Genomic DNA, 21,799 nt, shown 5'->3' with positions numbered 1-21,799 from the left:
GCAGAGCTAAGTTTTTTTTCTTGGGGGGTGGGGGCAAAAATATCTCATGTGTTCCGTAAAACATTATTATTATTTTTTTTACAAACCCTTAAATTCTTCAGAAAAGCTGATAAAAAATCATGATTGATTCTCTACAGGTGAACTGATAGAAATGTTGAAAACGACACGCGGAAAAATTGGAAAATACCCAAATGTCAATTATCTGGCCTTGGAAGTCCAAGCATATTTTTGGGGGGGGGGGTGGACAGGATAATTTCTTTTGCACCAGTTCTAAAAAAAAGTCAAAATGAGAACAATTCCAAGGATCAACAACAACAGAAGTTTTCTATTTAAATTTTTTTCTTGAAGGAAGAATTTTTAAGTGACAACAAATGACCGAATAGGGCAATTGTTTGTTGTTGTTGTTGCGTTGGTCAAGCTGCTAGTTGGTCTTACATAGAAAAAATAATTTAAAAAAAAAATAAAAAACCTGCTTGGCCCTGCTCACTTATTAAGCACCTGAGAAGTGACCACAGTCCTCATTAAGTTTAATTACAGAGCGCCAAGTGTTATGCAGCAGGTAATATTATTTTTTTCTCTTCTCCAGGAAGTAAAAAGCAACTCCCACAGCCACGCAGAGCCCGTCCTTCATCACCCAGTGAAGGTCTCATTTTATCTGCGGCTGCTGCTTGCCTCTTCATTAATCACTCCGGGCCCAATCCAATGGTGACTGATGGCTGACGCGGCCTTGTCCGGGCCATCCCTCAGCTATTGGGAGTCACTCTGGGCTTGAGGGGGAAGGTGGGGCACAAAATAAAAAAGAGTGGGGTATATGGATCGTGAAGGTGATGAGTTTGCCTGTATAAACAAAAGTGTGCCATGTGTTTTTATTTTTTGGGGAGGCAGCGTGATCAACACATTCTGCCGACGAGAGGCATCACAATTCGGGCCTGCCGGATGGAAAAACAATGGAATCTCGTTCTGGACTGAATGGAAACAATTCTGCCCAGTGAATGGGATTAGAAATCATCAGTTCCCGCCCTACAATTCCTGATACAAATAATGTTTCCACGATATAAGAAAAATAACAAATTAGCCTTTAACGTACATGCTAAGGCCAAACAGAAGTAGAAAGCGAGAACCACGGCAATATTTCTTTAACATTTGAACCGTAAACCGGAGTGTTTATAAACAGAGTTTACACTGATTTTTTTTTTTCCTTCCTAATCCAATCCAACAATTGAATAATAAATGCAAATCGGTAGCAGCGTGAGCTGGCAAATGAAATAGTTTGCCCTCATAGAAGCAGGATATAAATGGTCCCGCAAAAAGATGAAACAAATCACGCTGAGGGGGCAAGCCGATCCATAGTAATCAGCGGGACTGCATTGAGCGCACCGCTTCACGGGCTTCCCCAATCAGCGGTGCAAACACACATTTGTTCTTCTACTAAACACACACACACACAGACACACAAAGCAGTGATGGAGGCAATGAGAGTGAAGTGTGGTAATTACATATGAAGGTTGGGCAAGGGGCTATTTTTGTGTCACGCTCACCTTTTTGATGTCAACCTTCCTCCGTGTGATTGGCACTCAACATTGCAATTATTTGACAAATCAAGCAGGTCAAACTCAACTCTTGGGAAATGTGCCGCATACATAATGAGGAAACCCTCACATGCTCGTTTGAAGTCGGTTAAAAATTATGGCGATACTGAACTTTGTAAAGATGTGTTTGTCACTTAAAAAAAAATGAAACATTTTCATTGGTTACAAAATGTCTTCCACTATATACAATATCTAATCTTTTTGCTATCCTGTACGTAAAAAAAAAAAAAAGGCCCCAAAAAATGACCATGTGCTTTATGTGCATCTGATGGCAGACGGTCAATGCAGATTCGCCGCACCGAGATGCAAAGGACGGATTTCTCTCCCTAATAGAAATGAATGATGAGCCATTTGGCAAAGGAGACAGCGCTTTGCTCAAACATTTCAAATCTGCCCGTTATATTGATTCATAGCACAGATGACTTTTAAAATCTTTACCAGGCATGAAAAAAAAAATACACGCGCAGGAGCTCTGGCACGGCAGCTTCCGGAGGCTGTTTGGGCATCACAATGAGGGCTTAGTTTGTTTTTGCTGTAATTGATGCTTGGCCCGTGCGGTAGCCCGCCATTGTTTGTTTATGCTAATGACTGCGATGACCTCTTTGCTCCGCAATCTCGCTGCAAAATGGCAGCTGCTGCTGTGGGGAGGAAGCAGCCACTTCAACCCCTCCTCGCTTTCTTTCTTCACAGGTCAGGAGCAAATAGAAGGAATGATGACCATTGGAATTGCAATAGAGAAGGTTGAACGGGAACAGCTTGGTTCAGTTTACATGATTTCTTGGTTGAAAAATTGAAAATGAGGGCAAAGCAAATTTGAACAGGAACAGAATGGAATGTTTCTTCTTCGACAGGGAAAGTGACAAATTGTTGATTGTGAGCTAGAACAAAGACAGATGGGTTCGACTGGATTTATATTCTATTTTTTGGCAAAATTTGAAATGACCATGAGGATTAATATAAAGTACAATCGGGATTATTGAAACACTGAAGATGAATAGATTACTATGATTACTAGATTACTATGTCCAACGTTTCATAAAGGGGAAATTTGAATTGGGGAAAAAAAATCTAAACTTAAACAGGAATGGAAGAATCCGATTTCCAGGGTTGATTATGAGCAACATTTGACATAGAGAAGTCAAATGTTGAACATGAACAGATTATTTTGAATGTATTCCAGAAATATACTCGATATTCGACAAACATCAGCGGACGTTAATGGGCATTAATTTAACGAATGTCGCATGCTGTAGAGACGCATTTGATTCACACAGAACAAATGGGATCACATTTTTGGAAGACACCATTGGCACTAAATGAACCTGAGATGTGTTGGGCAAATTTACAGTAAAAATGTTGGGCTTCTCAAACTGTCCCATGAGATTTTGCAAGCCCTTGCTTGGGGCTCCAAAAAATATTATTTGCAACATATTCTGTATAAATTTTTGCAGACACATTTTACGGCAAACACAACATACGAAAGCGATTACTTTTCCCTAAAATAGTTTTCAATAATTTAAAAGCTATGCTATGGTTGCAAAGTATTAATATTGATAAATATTAAATTTGGTCAATTCTGATTATCAAACACATCATTAATATCTTGGCTAAAACAAAACACAATTTAAGAAATTGTAAAGTAATCACATTTTTGGTTTGGATCATAAGGGAAGGTCCTTAGAAAAACGTCTTCCTGCAAGGAATCAGCCGTCCTCTGAGAGCAATGCGAAATATAAAAAGGCCGTAGGTGTCAGCGAACCTTTCACTCCAAGTCTATAACATGTTTGACTTTTCTTTCAAACTCAACAGGAAATTGGGTGAAAGCTTGCATGTTGCCTGAGAGGTAGCGGGCGTACAAAGCCGATCCGCAGGGTGGATTATTGCCCGCGGTCTGAAAAAACAAAAACATCTTTTAACAGGAACATTTTCTTTTCAGGCCTCGCTCTTGGATGCTTATTTTTTGGAAATGTCATCTCTATAGAGCTTTTAAGTTTAAGTAAATGGATCTGACTGGGTTTTTGTTCTCCGTTCCCTCTGGCAGCACCCTCCCTTGGACATATCGATCGAGAATGGCTATTGGCATTAGCCCTCTGAATAAATACTCTCCCACCGACTGCTATTCTCCACTGGGCCGCTCAATGGAGAGACAAAATGCTTTTTTTTCCTTCACCTTTTAGATTCGAGCTGACGTCTTTTCTGACACTGTTGCTGGGCACACAGGAGGGGGGAAAATAGGAAATTTTATGTATTGTTTGAAAAATTGACATCTGCTTCTGAGAGGAGTGATGGAATGATCATTTTTGTCTAAGTTTTGCGTCTGTCGAAAACCATGCAGCATTGAAGGCATCTGTCATAGAGAACAACAATGGAGGACAAATAGTTTTCATCTTTACCTAATGAGGAAAAGGACTGCTGCAGCAAACATGTTTGAAATTTCCTTGAGACACAAAACGTCACAAAAATATTCGGCGAACGTTTGTTACATTGAATGAACCCTGCCAAACTCTCATTCTACCTGCAAAGCAACCTGCAATGGTTCACCTAGCTGGCTAATACTAACTAATTAGCTAAAATAACACGACTTACCTCCACCTCACTTTTCTCCAAATACTTCTCCACATTAACCCGACCAGTCGAGGCAGACGGCTTCCCCGCACTGAGTCTCACCTGTGGTTCAAATGGTTTTCTATAGTGTGCCGTTCGAGACCATTGAGCTTCTGTAGTGTATTAGTGCGACATAATTGAACCTGACTAGAGACCACTATGTGAAAGTTTGTTCTTACCGTAACCATGATGACAACCTGTAGTGGGAAAAACAAAGATGCAATGATACTGTTAGGATAACAGGTTAGAGATCAAATTATAATTTTGGGCTTAGGGATTGTGGCAGAAGGTCGGCTTTAAAATTCATTTTGGTAACCAAGAGTCAATAATCGTTCCTAACCAGAGCTTTGGAATGAATTTAGGGAGCCCAGTGATTTTTTTCCCATATAGCATTTCTTTATTATTTATTGATTTATTTGTGTATTAATCTATTAGCTATGTATTTAATATTAAATAATGCACAGTTCTTGTGGGAGCTGTATGATAAACGGAGGAAGGTTCCGGCTGGCTCAGTGCTCCTTTGTTTTTTGTTTGTTTGGAATATAGGGCAATACAGTTTGGGTGCTCTTATCCGACACAGTTTGTGTGCTGCTGTTTCGGAGCAGTTTTTTGCGGCAGCTGGGGTTCAGGAGGCCTTTCCTGGGTAACGTATGTGCTCCCGTCATGCTTCTCGCCGACGGGGGTACGTAAGAAGGGTCGAGGCAGTTGTGGAGGAGTGAGTGCTCGGACGAAGAACGTTTGGGGGTGAGTGGTTCAGCCAGGAGGCTCGGCTCGCTGTCGCTGTCGGGCGTAGCGCGGCCGCTTTTGTCATCCGGTAGGTCCTCCTGCTCCTCTTCGTCGTCGTCGTCGCAGCACAGGGCATGGTAGAGGATCTTGTCACTAAATCTGACCCTCTCCCTCGTCTTGTGGCTGTGGGTGGAGCTGCTGGCCTCCTCGCTGGATGAATCCGGAGTGATGATACGTGGCCCGTTGGGGATGGGCAGCCCGCCATTCATTTGCGAGTAGACTGAGGCGGTGGCGGTGGGGGGAAGGGTGGGCGTCTGCGTGGGTATGGTTCCACGGCCCGTGGGCGCTCGGGGGTAGTACCCCATCGGCTCGCCTGTCGTGCGGGCACAAGCCCCACTGGCCGACTCCAGGTATCCGCAAAACTCCCAGCTGTCGGAGAGCACGTCGGCGTTGAGGAAGTCGAGGCGGAAGGCTTCGCCGAGGCCGCGTTCGCTGCTGGACGTGCTGCTCGCCGTTGCCACCGTCCAGTCATCTGGATCCAGATCAAAGTCAAAGTCTGACGTCAGTTTATCAATCTGGCCCACCACCTGGAAGGAGAAAGAATTGGATACTTAACCTTCAATTTAAGTCAAGAGCTTAGGAAATGACTTACAAGTTGAGTCACGTATAAAGATGTCATAAGTCGTACAATCTTGTTCAGTCATTATTGTATTTGACGTCGAACTGTATAACATCCTGCAATTATTCTTGATATCTAATGAAGGTTTCCATGGTAGTTGACTAGGCCAACATGGTGGTTAATTTAAGGTACCAAGATGTTGAAAAAAATGTTTGAGCTAAAGAGGAAATGAAAGTTCTACCTAATGATTTTCTATATCGGTGCAACTTGGATGGATCACCAGTCAATTACAGGGTACACATACTGGTACTGTAGAAATAGAGTGCCATTCACACTCACTCCATCAGTGAGTGATGGCAAGTGAACCATTATAGTTTCAGTAACTCAAAATGACAGTTATTCTCTGTATTGAAAGACAAATGGACAGCAGGTACTACGGGAATGTATGAGGAATGGAAGAATGGGAATTTTGCACGCTACGATAAATACCAATCTCAGTTCAGTCTGCTCTGTTCGTCTTTGTCCACTTAAAAACCTGTGCCAAAGAGGCCGAACATAACTGCTTCACTGATTCATTGAGAAACTTTGACAAATTGATTGCTTCAGTCAGAAGTTATGCAAACAAACGATAAACAAGAACTTTTGAACTGACTGCTGTGGCATATAATAAAACAGAGTACAGAGCTAAGGCAAAGCACAGGTTATGTTAGATAACAGATCCTAACTGGAATTTCTGACAGGCACCCTTAAAATTATGGAATTCCTGAAAACAAAGTCCGACGTGTTGTTTATCGTCGTCCGCGTAAATGTAACCGCCATACTCAGGACCGCACTGTGGTCAATCTGTGTTTATCCTCACATGGCTTCGCAGCTTTGCACAGCTTAGCCCACCAGAAATCTGGTGCGCACTAAAATTGTGCTCCGTATTTAAAGCTACAATGATTTATTCCTTCTCTAATGTCCCAGCACATTTCCAAATGGAATGAGCAGAGGACTCACTTGGGGTGGCAGTGAGCAGGAACGGTGTCCCACTCATGATAAATAAATCATAATAGCAGGTGGAGCTGAATATTAGAAAGAAGCACTCTTGTAATGTCGGACCGTGTGGAATCCATTTCCCAAATCGCCACTCAAGCTGAGCAGAAGCTCTTCGGAGACTTTTTACATTACTGACCATCGCTTCGCGTCACGCCGTCATGTCAGAGACGAGGTAGTCGCGAGTGGCCTCTTTCATTCTGACCCTCAATTACACAGCCCAATCATCTCTGACAGGTGTCGGGGTACAGTAATAAACCCTCGGCTGACGCTAGCGGGCCTGCCTCTCCATTAAAGCGACTCACTGAAAGTGGCAAAGTGACCTGACTTCAAGTTGATCGGGTGCAGTGACCACGGCGGACTCTCGACAGTTGGCAATGTAAAAAAAGAAATACAAATGTTTCTCTTAACATCGAATTCGCTTGATAACAAGGCAGCTCGCTGTATCTTTACATAATTTTAATGAGAATTCTCGTGTACAATCATGGATATTATTGTTCACGACGGCTTCGTCAAAGATGTTATTTACGGCACAAAAGAAAGTCATAAAAGATTATTGACTACCATTTTTTTACTATATTGCTTAACTGTGTTGCAAATGAAGTCGCTTCAGTCGCCAGGAAATGCTGTCAATGCTTCATAAACTTTATAGAGTGACGGCTTCATAAAGTCCACGGGAGAATATTCGTGTACACTGAACTCCAGCCTCCAGCTGCACGCCACACATTTAGCACATTTGGGCGGGTAATCAAAACGATTGACGTGTCTACTTAGCTGTAGGGGACATTTTAACCACTTGGCCCACCTTTTGTACCCCTTTGTTCCACTGGGAACTGTGGACATTTCACTTTTGACTGCAGCAGAGGGTGTGACCTGTTGCTTTCACAAAAACAAGATCAGGTCAGGTCAGAAGCTTGTACAGCACATTGCCATGATGAGCACGTGCCAAAATTCCAGGAGATACTCAATTGGAAAAAATAAATGGAACGCCATGTCAGTCTGTCTCCTCAGACTGGCTAGCCACATTTGCTTGCCGCTAAAGATTGTTATTTCATTTCACACGTCTAGGACCACATATGAAAGAGGCCTAGGTCGGATTTCTAAAAAACTGTTCACATTCAGAAACTCTAACTGCAGGAGTTGCACAACCCAGTCATTGTAAACTTACCATGCTAGATAGCTAGCCGCAAAGTAGCTAGGCCCAATTTGCTTTCCACTCACACTCATGATAAAAAAGTACATTGATTATTGAGGTCTTTATTTTTCATCTTTTGACAGTTCATGTTAAAAAGATGCAATGCATGACATTTACCGCACAGTAGAATTTGACAGAAAACTGATCCAGTGTGGAAGTGAACAGGTTGTGCAAATTTTTGTGTGTGTATTGAACACTTTAAAAGCTTTAATTGCTGAATAGAGATGCATAATTTAGAACCATATGAAAGCTGAGTGTTTTCATTCGGCGATGGATTGTCATTGAGAGCGCAAGGCTGATTGAAGGTGCCAAAATGTCAAGTGTGTGTTGTGGCAAAGAGGTGCGATTCCAGCTCAAGTGCTCTGTCATCCTCAAACATCCAATGGATGTTGATGACAAAGCCAGAGGTTAAGTCTTATTTGAATTGCTGTGACATCATACGCTTCCCGTGGAGCAGGCCAACAAAGGGAGCAGCAACACGGACACTAACACTGACCAATCCGAGTTTGTTGTGGGCTTTGCTTTCTCTTCCAAAAGCATTTTCTTCAGAGCTTTTTAAACATGTGTCAGGTGACGTCTTTAAAATAATTTTAAAAACTGCATCGTGGATTGGATAACATGTCCGTCATTGCTTTGAGTTTATTTAATTTGAACATGCACATCAGTTGCACATAATTACTGCATGTGTATACCAATTTCACATATAGGAATCCTAGCTATAGTCTTCAGGCTGCAAAGCAAGACAAATTTCCATTGAAACCAAAATGTGTTTTGATAGGTGTTGCTTTTTAAACAGGCAAAGCTTGTTTGCCTGGTCATCATGTTTGGGTTTAGTGTTGAATATTTGAGTATTCATCGGCAAATAAATCAGGTGTGAGTTGCCAGGATAAACGAAACGTAACGCCCTTGCAGGAGAAAAAAAAAAAAAACACAGGAATGTACTTCATTTTTGTGTTCGAGTGGCCATCTGTTTGAGCGCCTTGCGTCGTTTTCACAGATTCTGTAGCGCTCGCTTGTTAATTATAAAGCATCCGGCATCTAGTGCCTTCTTTGTTTGGTTCCTGGGGAAGAAAATATGGGTGGGGAAATGCATTTGCTGGGGGCCATTCCAACACATCAGCATCATTATTCCACGCTCAGTGTGGCACCTGCACTGGATGCATCTTATGCCCACCATGACTGCTTACGCTTGTATAAATACACTATTTGTAACTTGTAGTTTTATACAATTCTATAGAATTTATTTCTGGGGCGAAAACAAGAAATTGTGGAGAGTAATCCAATAAATTTACTGATTGTATGAAGGAATGGAGAAAGTGACAAATATCAAAAAGGACAACTTCGTCTTGGGTTAATGTGCATGTTTTTGGAATGCAAGGCAGCCTAAGTACCGGAGCACAATGTTACTTTTTAAACACATAGTTGTATTCGCAACACAACCATAGTTCTTGGCTATCCTCATTCGCATTCCTGACATGTGAATAGAGCACTCACAAAGTGCTGTTGTGATTTATCTCATCCCGCGGCAGCTCATTTATCATCCCTGACTTGTTCGCTACAAAAAACAAAACACAAAAGTCCACATTCTTGAACACCTTTGCTTCCAACTGCATTTAGGGAGCATTTTTGAGCGACACGCGATGTCACTGAATCTTATTGCATTCTTGTCTGTTGTAGGGACAGATAGCAAAACAAAAGCAACTGCAGAAAAAAAAGACAAATATAGTTTGCTTCTTTAGTTTCTCAACTGCTGACCAAAACGATGGAACTTAATGAGCAATACTACTGCTGCACACTATAATATAGCAACAAACAAAAATAAGATTTGGAGAGGCAAGTTTAAACAAAATTGCGCTACTTCTGTGTAATTAAGAAAAATGACACTCAAGGGCGTCCTTCATTTTCATGTTCTAGCCGCTCGTAATGACGATAACTCATAACTTTCAATTTAGCAACACCCATTTGTCCAGTACACACGCTTCAATTTTGGTTTTACTGCTAATAATCCCCAGATTTTTCTTTTCTGTAAGGAACCAGTAGAAACCCAGAATCTAATCTTTTGCAGTCATTGACTTTCTTGAGCTTCAGCTAATAAGCCTGTGTGTGACGTGATTTAGGTCATCTTGATGGGTGCGATGCAGATGAAGGCTGCAGGCACGCGGACGAGGTGTCCCTTTGAAGTGCTGACGGCCGTAATCGTCCTGTCACGAGCATCTTTTATAAGCCTCAAACTTCATTAAGACCTGCACATGCTGCCCTTTTCATCTCAAAAAAAGCTCGTCTTGGGCTCAAAGTGTTAAACTGCAATGTGATGCCCGTGAGGACAAGTCTCTGATCAAAAGCATCATTAGGGAATCTCGCTGCTTAATGGGCCTCGTTTATCCCTCTGGGGGCTTTATGGGAAGGGAAGGTGGACTGCTGGAGTTATCAAACTTGCAACTTTTTAATAGCATTTTGGCTGAGAGGTTACATGTTACCGCAATCACACAGGGATCGGTCTTCTGGGTGTGAGATGATCATTTATTGAGGTTCTCCTTCATCGCTTCTATCCAGGAATGACCAGGAAGACAAAAAAAATGATGATAATGTCATGCTAGAGGGCCATGAGATTACACCTGAGCTTGGTCTTTGTGACCTCGCGGAGGTTCCTTTAACAATAGGATGTTTTCCAATAAAGCCAGCTGAGTCTGAAACCAAGGCGGAAAATATTGAGGATGATTACATGTGCTTTGTGAACACACTCTAACTGACCTGTACTGAGAAGAATCTTTCAGGAAGGGCGGGGGACTCTAAAACCATATAACGTACAGGAGCGCCTCCATTCATGACAGAATTTCGTTTCTTAGTCGTAATAAGGCACAGTCTATTTCTAACCAAATCCAATGCCGTAGTAAAGTCATAATTTATGAAAAACACCCCTGGGCTATAAACCTAAAATATTTTTTCAGGCTTATGCTAAGAGAAGTTAGAGTATATTAGACTTGAGCTGCAATAACTGCATCAAGGCATTGATATTCTCTGACTTTAGCAACAAACATTCGATGCAAGCGAGCCTCCGACGCGCTACCCGCCATACCGTTGTGACGAAATGTGAGGTTTTCTTTATTCATTTGAGAGAACACAACCATACGGTTAAGAAGGATTTTCCAATGGCCACATTGACCCCCGAACAGATGAATTCCATTTCCGTTGCTTTCCTACGGAATCTAATATCCTTTAACGCAGTGCTAGCAACGTGTCGGAATGAGCCAGCGAAACCATTTAGCGTATCAGTGTGAGCTATTTATTCAGTTTGGGAAAGTCCGCAGTAAGTGAAACATTAGTGCAGGTTGGCTAGCTGACTCGACAGAGACCAGATAACGTGTGTGTGCTTCCAGGTCGTCACTAAAGGTCGAGTGATTTAGTGGCGTAGTAAAGCTGCTTTCATTACATCCAGGTCTGCTGAGGGTGACTGATTGTTTGCCATGCAGCCAGAGAGACACCGATAACACCGGCCGCATTCATTCTCTCTTTTGTGTGCGTGTTTGTGTGCACTGACCCGCAATATGAACAGTTTGTTTATTCCTCTTTTTTTTTTTTTTTGCTAGGGGCAGCTGTTTAATCCCAATATTACACTTTAGAGAATGCTCAGTGCTCATTAATGTCACAGCCGTGATGTACGGCTGTCGTGAAAGTAAAGAGTGAAAAGGAAGGGCACCCTTGAGGGATTGTGCTAGTCCTCAACACTCAAGACCATATCCCAAAAAAATAATGTTGACGTTTTAACGTACTTTGATGGTCAGCTTGCTTTATGTCAAAATTGCCAAAAATTTCCAAAATTTCACAGGCATGGTCCTCCTGGTGCAAATAGTTGGGTTCCCTATAGTTGAAAAAAAATATATAAAAATCAGTCGCCAAATATATTTGCACAATATTTTCAAAAGAAATTGGACATTCATATCTATCACAAATAGACCCACAATACTGTCTCAAGAACTCCTGCCCTGGAAATAATTAGAACGTCAGCCATTTTGTTTTGAAGCGCTTATTCTGATTATTTTAGACAAATGAAATTCAGCCATGCACCTGTATAGTAGTAGATAGGTGGATGACCCTTGTGAACCTTTAGACTTTTTTACCATTTTGTGTTACTTAAGAATTGTGTTCATCCTAAAAAAATAACGAGATAATTTGGCCGTTATAAAAGTATGAATCATGGTGTTTGGTGGTATTTGTCCAAATACAATAAAATAATCTCATTCAAATTTACTAGCTAATGAACCCCGTAACATTTTGAAAATCAAGCCCTCCTGATATCATGAATAGACTCACAAAATGTGTCAAGAACTTTTCCTCAATTGCATAAGTTTTTCATCATTGCGTGTGGGCAGAGCATGAAAAAGGAGGACACCCTTAAGTGTCATCTTGCGTTTGTCTTGGTCCTATATTCCCATGTGACACAATTTTCCCCATGTAAAAAAAAGAAGCTAAGAAACCTCACAGCCCCCAAAGGCAATTTCACTTTGCAACATGAAATTTGGGAGGCATGTCTGTCATGAGTTGACCCACAAAAAAAGTCTCAAAAACCCATACATAAAAAGACACAGAATGGGACATCCATTTTGTTGTTAAAATGCCATTCTAGTCATGTGATACAGAAATAAAATAGAAGAAAAAAATATTCATCTCATTATTTTCCGGGAAGATAGGAAGAGGCCATTACATTATGGCATCAGTTTGAACCAATTCCAGGAGGTCCTTCAGAACCACACTTGTCCTTGAACGGTCAACTTTAAAATACAGCAGATGGGTGACACTGAATTGCTAAACTTTTTAGCTGTCTTCATCACCTCTGACCAGAGCAAGGCAAGTTTGATGATGCAATGACTCTGTATACTCGTATCGGCGACTCTGTCAGGCCTGTTCATCGCTGCTCGCAGCTTTAATTTGAATTTTTTTTTCTCCTCCCAGAGGGAAGGATTATGTGCAGATAGCGAGAAGGAGGTGGACAGCCCGTGCAGAAGGGGAGATTGGCGGCAACTTTTATGACTGAGGAAAGGAACTGCAAAACTCAGCAAAACATTTCCATTAGCCCACCCCTCTCCAGCCAAAAGCCAGTTCTATTTATAGACATTATCCATGGCTAAGGTTACCATAGAGAAGCTTTCTTTTTTTTCTAAGTCAATAATCCAGATTCAAGCTATATCTTCTATTAGCGTCAGTCCTTGGCTGTGGACATGATACTTTCGTGTGGGACGCTGTCATTCCAACGCCATCTTCCCGAAGATAAATGACAGACTAAGGGATGAATGTGGCCATTTACCCTCATGGGACAGATGCCCCTCGAGCTGATGGGGTAATAACGAGAAAAGGAGGAGACGTCGAGGACAGAGGAGGTCAGATTCCAAATAGCTACTGATCCAATTAGCTAATTTAACCATGAATAAATGTTATGACAATGGAAGTGACCGGTGAAAACCATCTGTAATCGAAGAAGCTTAGACCTGCCAAACCTCAGTTTAGCAGGAAATACACTTTATCATGAGGCCACATTTATTTATTCAAGCTATAGTGTTCCTCGCTAGATTGCAGAGATTTTGTAGAATATAAAGTCGTGCCTTGAGGTAGGATGTTTGTAACTCAAAACACGGTTTATCTCAAATCATCTGTCCTTATACAAATGAATAGAGATGCCATTAATCTGTTCTTGCCTCGCCATTTTCTCACCCCAAAACAACACTTTATACAAGTGGACTTAATAGAATGTAAGGAATTCAAGTTTTTAATCCCACTAAGTGTGTGCAAATTTTTTTTTTCTCAAAATAAGATAGTTATATTGTGGATTATTACCTCTTGCGAGTAGATCTGGGACGTATCTCCCAATAAACAAGTTTCACCAAACCTATAAAGTACTATTGAGTATCACTGAAAATTCTTTCCATTTTCCTTTACGTGTTTGTCAGGCATCTTAAAAGGGTGACTATTTATTTTAGGTTAATTCATACTGTAGATTGTTACACATTTGTGACAGTTCCGAATGCCTGAATGTTAATCAAGAAATTGTCTGCACAGATAATACGCCTGGAATGAATTTATTCACTTTATTCCCAATATTCTAATGTGATAGAGCCCAGCTCACCAGTCATCCTAATGAGGACATACTCTTCACAAAATGGAATGCTTGAATGGAATCGGAACATATTTAAATATCTTTGAAAGTCTTTTCTCGAAGAATTTCTAATCTTACCACAGACGAATTTGCAAAACAACTGGCGCAAACATCTGCCGTGTCCGATTCAGATGTGCGAAAATACTTTGAACTCCAGGAGGCGGTTTGAAAAACAAGTTAGCCCAAGTAGTAATCGCTCCCTACCTCGCAGTAACTCATAGCTGATGATGCTAATTAACCGATATTGATGGCCCGGTGTGATGACTGAGCAGTAGTTAAAGTTAATAAATAATCACTGCACCTGCTCCTGCGCCGTGCTGATTGTGGGGGGTTCTCACGCTACCTGGCAACATTCACTTACAATTTCACAGCAATCTGCAGAAAATTGACTCTAACTTTCTTTTAATTTTTCTTTGCTTCGGGCTTAGTTTTCATTAGGATCGGTGCTGGGCCGTGACTTTGGGATAAGAAGTCTGGGCTGGGAGAGCAGCGGCTGGCCCCCTTCTATTAATACAGGCCACGCAATCAATATGCCGTTGGCATTTCTGGGCTTCCTCTGGGCTGTGGCGCTTATCTTAATGGCAGTGTGCTCCAATTTTCTTTTCTTGTATGGACCCCATATATCATTGCTTACAAAAAAATATATAAACTGATTTTAAATGAATTGGAGATATTGCAACTGAGCAAAGGATAAACATTTTTACTTTTAACTCTGAGTAGAGCAGCGACTATCGCTGCGTTATCTCAGGGCCATCTTTCTGTACCTTTATATGGGACTTTTCAACAGCTTGTATCCACTTAGTTGGGTCTCAGGAGTCCCTGCCCTCGCACTGTGAAGTTACATCGTCAAAATTTGCATAACCCAAATTTGTACATAAATTGGAACGCACAACCACAGTTGTTAAAACAATTGGAAAGTAATATTTACAGTAAATATATATGGATGAAAAACAGATAAAACAATCAAACCAGTAAGTGAGGCGGTAAATTCTTGTGGTGAGGGAAAACGGATTGTTACACCGCTAGACAAAATTATACATTGTGTGCCATTTGGAACCTTCAAACCTTGTATGTTGGAACCATTTTAAAAGGAAGATCCCACGCCTTAAAAAAAAAAAAGAAAATGTCAGACTTTTTGTGCTTATTTTTTCTATGACTGGTGGTTGTCACGTAATGTTTTCACCAGTGATAATCCTTGCGAAGCGTAGCGTCGACAGGAGATGACGGGATGCATATTAAGGGGAGGCCGGGTGATGAGGGCAGAGACATAGATTTATGTGGACAGATTTCTTGAAATGATACGCGGGCTCAAAGACAAAGGCAACGGCGCGTCTGCTCAGCAACGATGATTCCGTGATGCGTTTTGGCATTTCAAATAAAAGTACGTCTGGCGCTGGCCCGCAGTGTCTACCGAATATCAGCGCTCAATGTCGTTGCATTGGACACACTTGCACAATCTGTGGAGATCAAATATAAGGCAGGATTGGATTCTGACAAGTGTATCCGAAGCCACTGTGCTTTACTGCTGTTGTCAAGACTCACAGTTGCTGCACCGAGCACACTTTGGTCTACTTCAACCTGTCACCAACACCAAGGCAAGTGAAAAAGAAGTGGTATTTGGAATGGTTTTGCAAGAAAATACAAAAAAGTATTTAACTAAAGTGATAAACATTCTAGAGGGGTGACTCATTCACTCCAGTATTATTGAAACCATCCAGAATCGTATCATGACATGTTTAAGATATACTTTGTCAGCCATGTTTAGGACTGTTCCTACTCATATTGTCATGTTTGTTTTATTCCTCTTGTTATTCTCATTCCTCTTGGCTTGATAAAGCTCTCAGTCAGAGTTGGCGACTAACTTTATGTGTATAAATGACTTTAATTTATCACACACACAGTCACATTGTCAGTGGTATGTCCAGTTGATAAAGGTTTTACGAGTTTTACTGTTTTGATTCTAGACAAATTTTGTCGTCGGAGAACCGTAAGGGTTGAATCAAGACAGCTGGACTTTTGTTTCTTGAAGACATTTCCCCTCGAATCCAACAGGTTTCCACTTTAAGCATGAAACCTAAACCTTGCAATTCCTTTTTGAAATGTTTCCAAAGTAGATTCTTTTAGGGGAGCTGAGCTCGTACCTAGAAAGTACAATATTCATCCCTCAACAGCGTTAGACCACGGCACGGATATTGGCAAGACTTGCTCCTCCCGCTTTCTCCTTCCCAAAACAATTTGTCACTGCTTCTGCTGTTTCTATCTGTGACAACCTGTAGGTCGCTTGCCTCGCTAAGTGACAAAACCTGTCACCCTGTGTCACTTTCACTCTCTTCCCGGCTGGCGTTTGGACATACCAGCGCAGTCTCCTTATAAGTCAAGGCTAAAATGGAGAAGTCTGATGGAGACATGCCGGGCTGCATTTTTCTTAACGGAGAGACCTATTTGCAAACAAAATCACCAGGAGACATTCCCCCACAAGGCACCATCTGGCCGCCGCGTGCACGTACCTGCCTCCATCACCAGTGCCTCTATTTATAGACGCTCTCGTGTCCACCACCCCCACGTTGCATCTTGCAAAAACAAAAACTGAAATCTAACTAAAGGATCCGCCGACGGGCGTTCCAGCATTGCAGCTTCCGATGACATTTTCCAAACACAATGGTGCCATCATACACCAAAGATTTCCTGGACAGTGAACTCGCTGACAATAAATCAGATTTTTGGCAGCCTGATTCAATTTTTGTGGAACAACTTCATACAAAGGTGTTAGAGTGATATATCTTGATGGAAATGTCTTATTATTTTATAAAACAACATAATACAAGGGTGTTAGTGTATCTCTTGACACAAATTTATATGGAGAACACAGAGTAGGGGAAGTGTTGAGGAAAAACAAGAGAAAAAGAAAACACGCTGTCAAGGGTAACACATGAATGACTAAACTAACCAAACAACTAAATTAAGAACAAAAACCATCATGTATGCTGTATAAACATTTCTATAAAAATCCAGATTGGGTTGTGCTTACACTTACAACCCCCTCTTCTTTGCATCTTTGTCTCAGTATTGTAAAAGCAAAATCTGTGTTGATCATTGCTTCTTCAGACTACAGCTCCTTGGCAGAGTTAGGCCGCCAATGATATTAATGTCATCATTTGATGACTATTTTGAGCTTGCTTATGAAGCACAACCTCCTCCCCCCTGACTTGTATCGGCTCACGAGGGCGGCAAGATTTCCCATATTTCACTTGGACACGCACAGAATGGGAGCTGATGTCAGCCGATGTGAACCGCAGTGGCCTATCGGGGTTATCAATAAAGTGATTAGAGTCTCATCTCAGAGAGGTGCTGACTGAATACTCATCACTTGTATTATGCTATTGAACGAGCACTGCCCAGCCGGGGGGAATGATATTGAGAGGCACTAATAGAGACGTGCACTTGCAAGCTTGTTAGGCATTTGCAGCATTTTGATAAGGTCCACACTGACTATATTCGCTTTACTGTCGAAATCCAACATGAATCACAATGCAGTATGTTGGTAGCTCGACTTAGGAGTGCCCCAACTGACCAAATACATTTCAAATAAGTTCAGAAGTGCAGAACATTGATTTACTATATGTATAAATATACAACTGTGGGTATGGACGGATTTTAATTCATACCACTGTATACTATGTGGTGTACGTCTGTAGCCTATGACAGGTGTCAGTGGTTTTTAGCAAACATTTTATTCAGTTAAATATATAAACACCATAGCATTGAACCACAAGGCCCACTACTACAGTATTATAGCTACAATAGTGGTAATAATCTACTGTCATTAATTCCATTGATTTTGACAAAACCCTTCCCCAGAGTGGAAACAAATACAATCTCACATTCTTCTACACTTAATGACTTTTGTTGGGGGTGGTCCTTGATTGGGAAGAAAAACAATCCAAAGTAAAAGCGAAAAACACGCAGAGGCCTTTGATGACATCTGGAGTGAATGAATGCTGCCACCACCCCCGACAAAAAAAAAGCAGAATGCAAGGTTATCCTTGGATCCTCGCTCAACTGATGTTTTAAAAGGCTGAAGAAAAATAAGAAAAACATATCTTTTGTAACCCATAAAAAAACCTGATAGCTCTAAAAATGCATGTTATTCAGTATTAAAATAATGAATACCTTATCAGTGAGCCCATCTGCTAGTATCAAATCTAACAGCTTATCATTAATGTAATTTATTTTAACAATAAGTACGTCATTTAGCATTATGATGATCTTTATTAGTCATGCCATGAAATGAAAACTAGTCATCAACAATCTTAGTTCTATTAGAATATTACATAAAACACTGCCTGTGCACTTACTAAAAGCTGGATGATTCCCCAAAAAATATTCCACATTTAATTAATCTCACTGGGACATTTTGTTTTGAACTATTCAAATTGTTTTCGGCAGCACCATTCGTCATTTTCTTTTTTCAGTTCTTTTACAAAAATAACTTTGTGCGAGGGTGTTATAGGCGTATATCGTGACACAAAATTTCCATGGAGACCATTAGCACAAGTGCCATGGAATTCTTAATTGGCATTTGATATCAATGCGTATTTCAGGTGAGGGGAGTGTCCCTTCAAGTTCCACCAGTGTCTCTCTCATTCAATTTAAATGTTGTGAAGTGATTGACAATATGTCACCCCAACAGTTGCATTTAGGATAAAACGTTGATTGGTGTATTGGTTCAAGCACAAAATTCAGTACGTCATGAAAATAAAGGTTTTGAAAGACAACATCACATCATTGCCGAGTATTTTTGTTTCTGAATGTCTTACATTCTTTTGAAACACCTTACACTGGAATTAAGAGCCTCACGTGCAAGCCCGACACAGGCGTCTTATCTTAACACTGCAGCATTCTCACTTCTCCATAAAGTACATCACCGGCAGAATAAAAGATGGCGACTTGAAGCCGGAATACGCCTTTTATACACAAATCTTCACACATTGTGGCCATAGCTGACAGCAGGTGATGTTGCCGATTCCCGAAAGAATAAAAAAATAAAACCAAAATATTCATCTTTTATAAAGATGCCAAGGTTTCATTCAATTTAAAAAGACAGCTTTTGAGGAAGTGAAATCATCAGCAAGCAGATGTACTGCCACACTTCTCTATTGAGATGCTATAAAAGCCTCGCTCACTCTCTTTTGGGTTGGATTTCACCGCCATCCCAATGTGGGAACAATTAGTCAGTGTGCAAGGATCAGCACCTAAATAATTACATATTGAGTTATGACTCAAAAGCTCATAACCATATTGATTGCTTGCATAACCCCTGAAATATGCAGAAAACGCATGTTCCCCCATTTAGATCAACTGCGCAGAACGTTTTCGCTCCTGACAAATCCCTTGATTTGTGTTTTGTTGTGTGTTTGTGATTATGGAGTGTTGGCAGGGAAACACAGCAATGTGTGTGGAGAGGTGTGACCTTGCTCTTGGAGGAACACAACAAAAAAAACCTTCACCAAGAATAAGCAAGCTCACGAAAGCAAGTAATCAACGTTGTATCCGAGAGCAAGTCGGCTCCTCGCAATGCTCCTCCAGAACCGAAGACAATCATTAGCATGCCAAAGTGGTGGGCAGGTGTGTTATTATGGTGCCGCATCGCCGCCTGGCTAACAGTTATACAGACGTTTGTGCTGTATGTACACGCCGCCTACTCGTCCTGAATTATCAGTACTGTTAGCTGAGTAGTCTAAAAGGAGAAAAACATCTTTTTTTATAAGTCAAATTGTGGAAAATAAATCCACAATGCAGCTTCTTGTCTGTCAGTACATACATCTATGTCGGGGGGGGGTCAAACTCAGTTTTGTCGCGGGCCGCATTGTAGTCATAGTTTCCTTCGAAGGGCCATTATGACCCTAACCCTAACTCTAATAAATGTATGAATGTATTATATACAGTATAAGCTACAAAATAAATTGACAATGCTTTTTCAAATCACACAAGTAAAAACGGCACATTAAAACTACCAATATGACCTACTAAGAATCTTGGCATGTCTATCAAAATCAAAAGTGCTTAATAAAGCCAGAAAATAGTAAATGATACAAAAGTTACCTATTATCCACATTCAGCTCGGCCGACTTGTTCTGAATAAAACAATGAGGTTCTCTACCCACACCCTCTGTGAGAATTAAAAGGTGTAATTACCACAGACAAACGAGCACCGCATGGCCAACGCCAGCAAGAAGACATCTTATCTTAGCTCTCTCCATCCCCTAACATTTGGGGCCCTAAATCAATGGTGGTTAAACTGGGGGCAAAATGAATGGTGTCGTTGATACAATAGAAGCGGCGAAACAATGAAGATGTACGATTCTATGTAGAGCGATATTCATTCTTTAGATAATAACGAACATGAGCAGAAGAAGGACTGTGTGAAATGCTTTCCACTAGAATACACGTGAGGATTCATGTCGATTCATGTTGTTACCTTGAAAAAGTAACTTACTTTACTAATTAATAGTTACGTTCCTTTTACTTCATTTTGAAAGTAACCAAGTTACATACTAGTTATATTCAACAGGTGCCAACAACCTTGCTTAACATTGAATTGAGATTTCATACTCAGTACATTTGCAAATAAATTGAGCTGATATCAGACATCATTATTTAAATATTCATATTTTTGTATTCTAATGTAAAATATGAGCCTTGGCTCTCTAAAAGTTGGGAAACAGTGAGATAGACTTGACCCCAGGTCAATCCACAATGTTGTGGGCGTCTTTTTATTTATTTTTTGCCCAATCCTGATGAAAAATGTTTCATAATGTTAACGCGAGAAAGTGCGTAGCACACCAAGTTCTTATTGAATATTCATCTTCAGCCTGCCAACAAATCACTTACTCTGTCTGGATGATGCAATGTTTACTGAGGAGGTCTCTGCATTTTTTCCTGGAAACATTTGAACAGGCACGGCATTAATAATCCATGCGATCCGTGTTCACGCGTAAATGCGGCGCCGCGCTCTAAGTGCGTGTCCTCAGTCGGACACCCTCCCCACCCCACCCCACCCAAAGATCTTTTTTCGCCGGGATAAGCTGTGATTGATGACAGAAGGGCCGGATGGTGAGATAACGGGCCTGGACTGAGAGAGTTCTGCTCTCAGCCCGGAGGAAGACAGCAAGGGAGGACAGTGTTGGGTAATATAACAGTCAGTATATTTATATGGTGTGAGAAAGAATTGAATTACTGGGCTAGTCCCACAGAAACGGCTCCGTTATGAACACATGTAAACATAACAGTACTACTACAATCGTGCCAATGTTGGTCATTATAGTGGTGGGGAGCAAAGATGATTGATTTTGGCTTAAAGCGGGGTACAAGCGGACAGACAATTGAGCCAAATTTGAGCCACGACACAATGGTACTTTACTCTCAAAAGATAGTGTAGTTTTAAAGTTTGAAACTTTTTTTTTAATGAACTTATTATTTGAGAGTCGTCTTTGCTTTCAAAACATTACATAATCTTTCTCTTCACAGTGACTCCAGAAGAGGGCGTCAGTTGATTTGTATCGGGGATTAGTATCGGAAAAATTCCCAAGACCTGGATACTTAACTAGGCCAATATTGTTGTCTTCATAACAATAACCTCGTTTTGGTTCTTTCCCATCACTACTATTACAGTATTTTTTCAATGTCTCTCATATTCTTGGAAAAAATATATATCCTTACATTAATTATGCAAGCAAGCAAATTGACTGGTGGGTAGTTTGGCTACCATCTACGATAAGGAGTCAGTTAGCTCGCGTGCACATCCAACATCTTTACATATGAGAGGTAAACATGAACAAACTAATGTCGTTTCATTTTATAAGCGTGACACCGCCGACAGTCAA

General features: G+C 41.0%; 1 protein-coding gene across 1 annotated transcript in view; it reads right to left on the bottom strand.

The window, feature by feature from the left end:
- Window positions 1-4,622: 4,622 nt before the first annotated feature.
- Window positions 4,623-21,799, bottom strand: part of insyn1 (inhibitory synaptic factor 1) — a 47,134-nt gene continuing 29,957 nt past the window's right edge. Inside the window, exon 2 of the mRNA XM_085908161.1 lies at window positions 4,623-5,506. Coding sequence (XP_085764287.1) covers window positions 4,703-5,506 — 804 coding nt within the window. The 3' untranslated portion in view covers window positions 4,623-4,702. The remainder of the gene's footprint in view (window positions 5,507-21,799) is intronic.

Source organism: Syngnathus leptorhynchus, chromosome 3 (assembly GCF_054491065.1).
Source record: "Syngnathus leptorhynchus isolate UIUO chromosome 3, UIUO_Slep, whole genome shotgun sequence".
NCBI classification, from domain to species: Eukaryota; Metazoa; Chordata; class Actinopteri; order Syngnathiformes; family Syngnathidae; genus Syngnathus; species Syngnathus leptorhynchus.
Note: the sequence above shows the minus strand (reverse complement) of the source record. Positions and strands in the feature narration are given on the sequence as shown.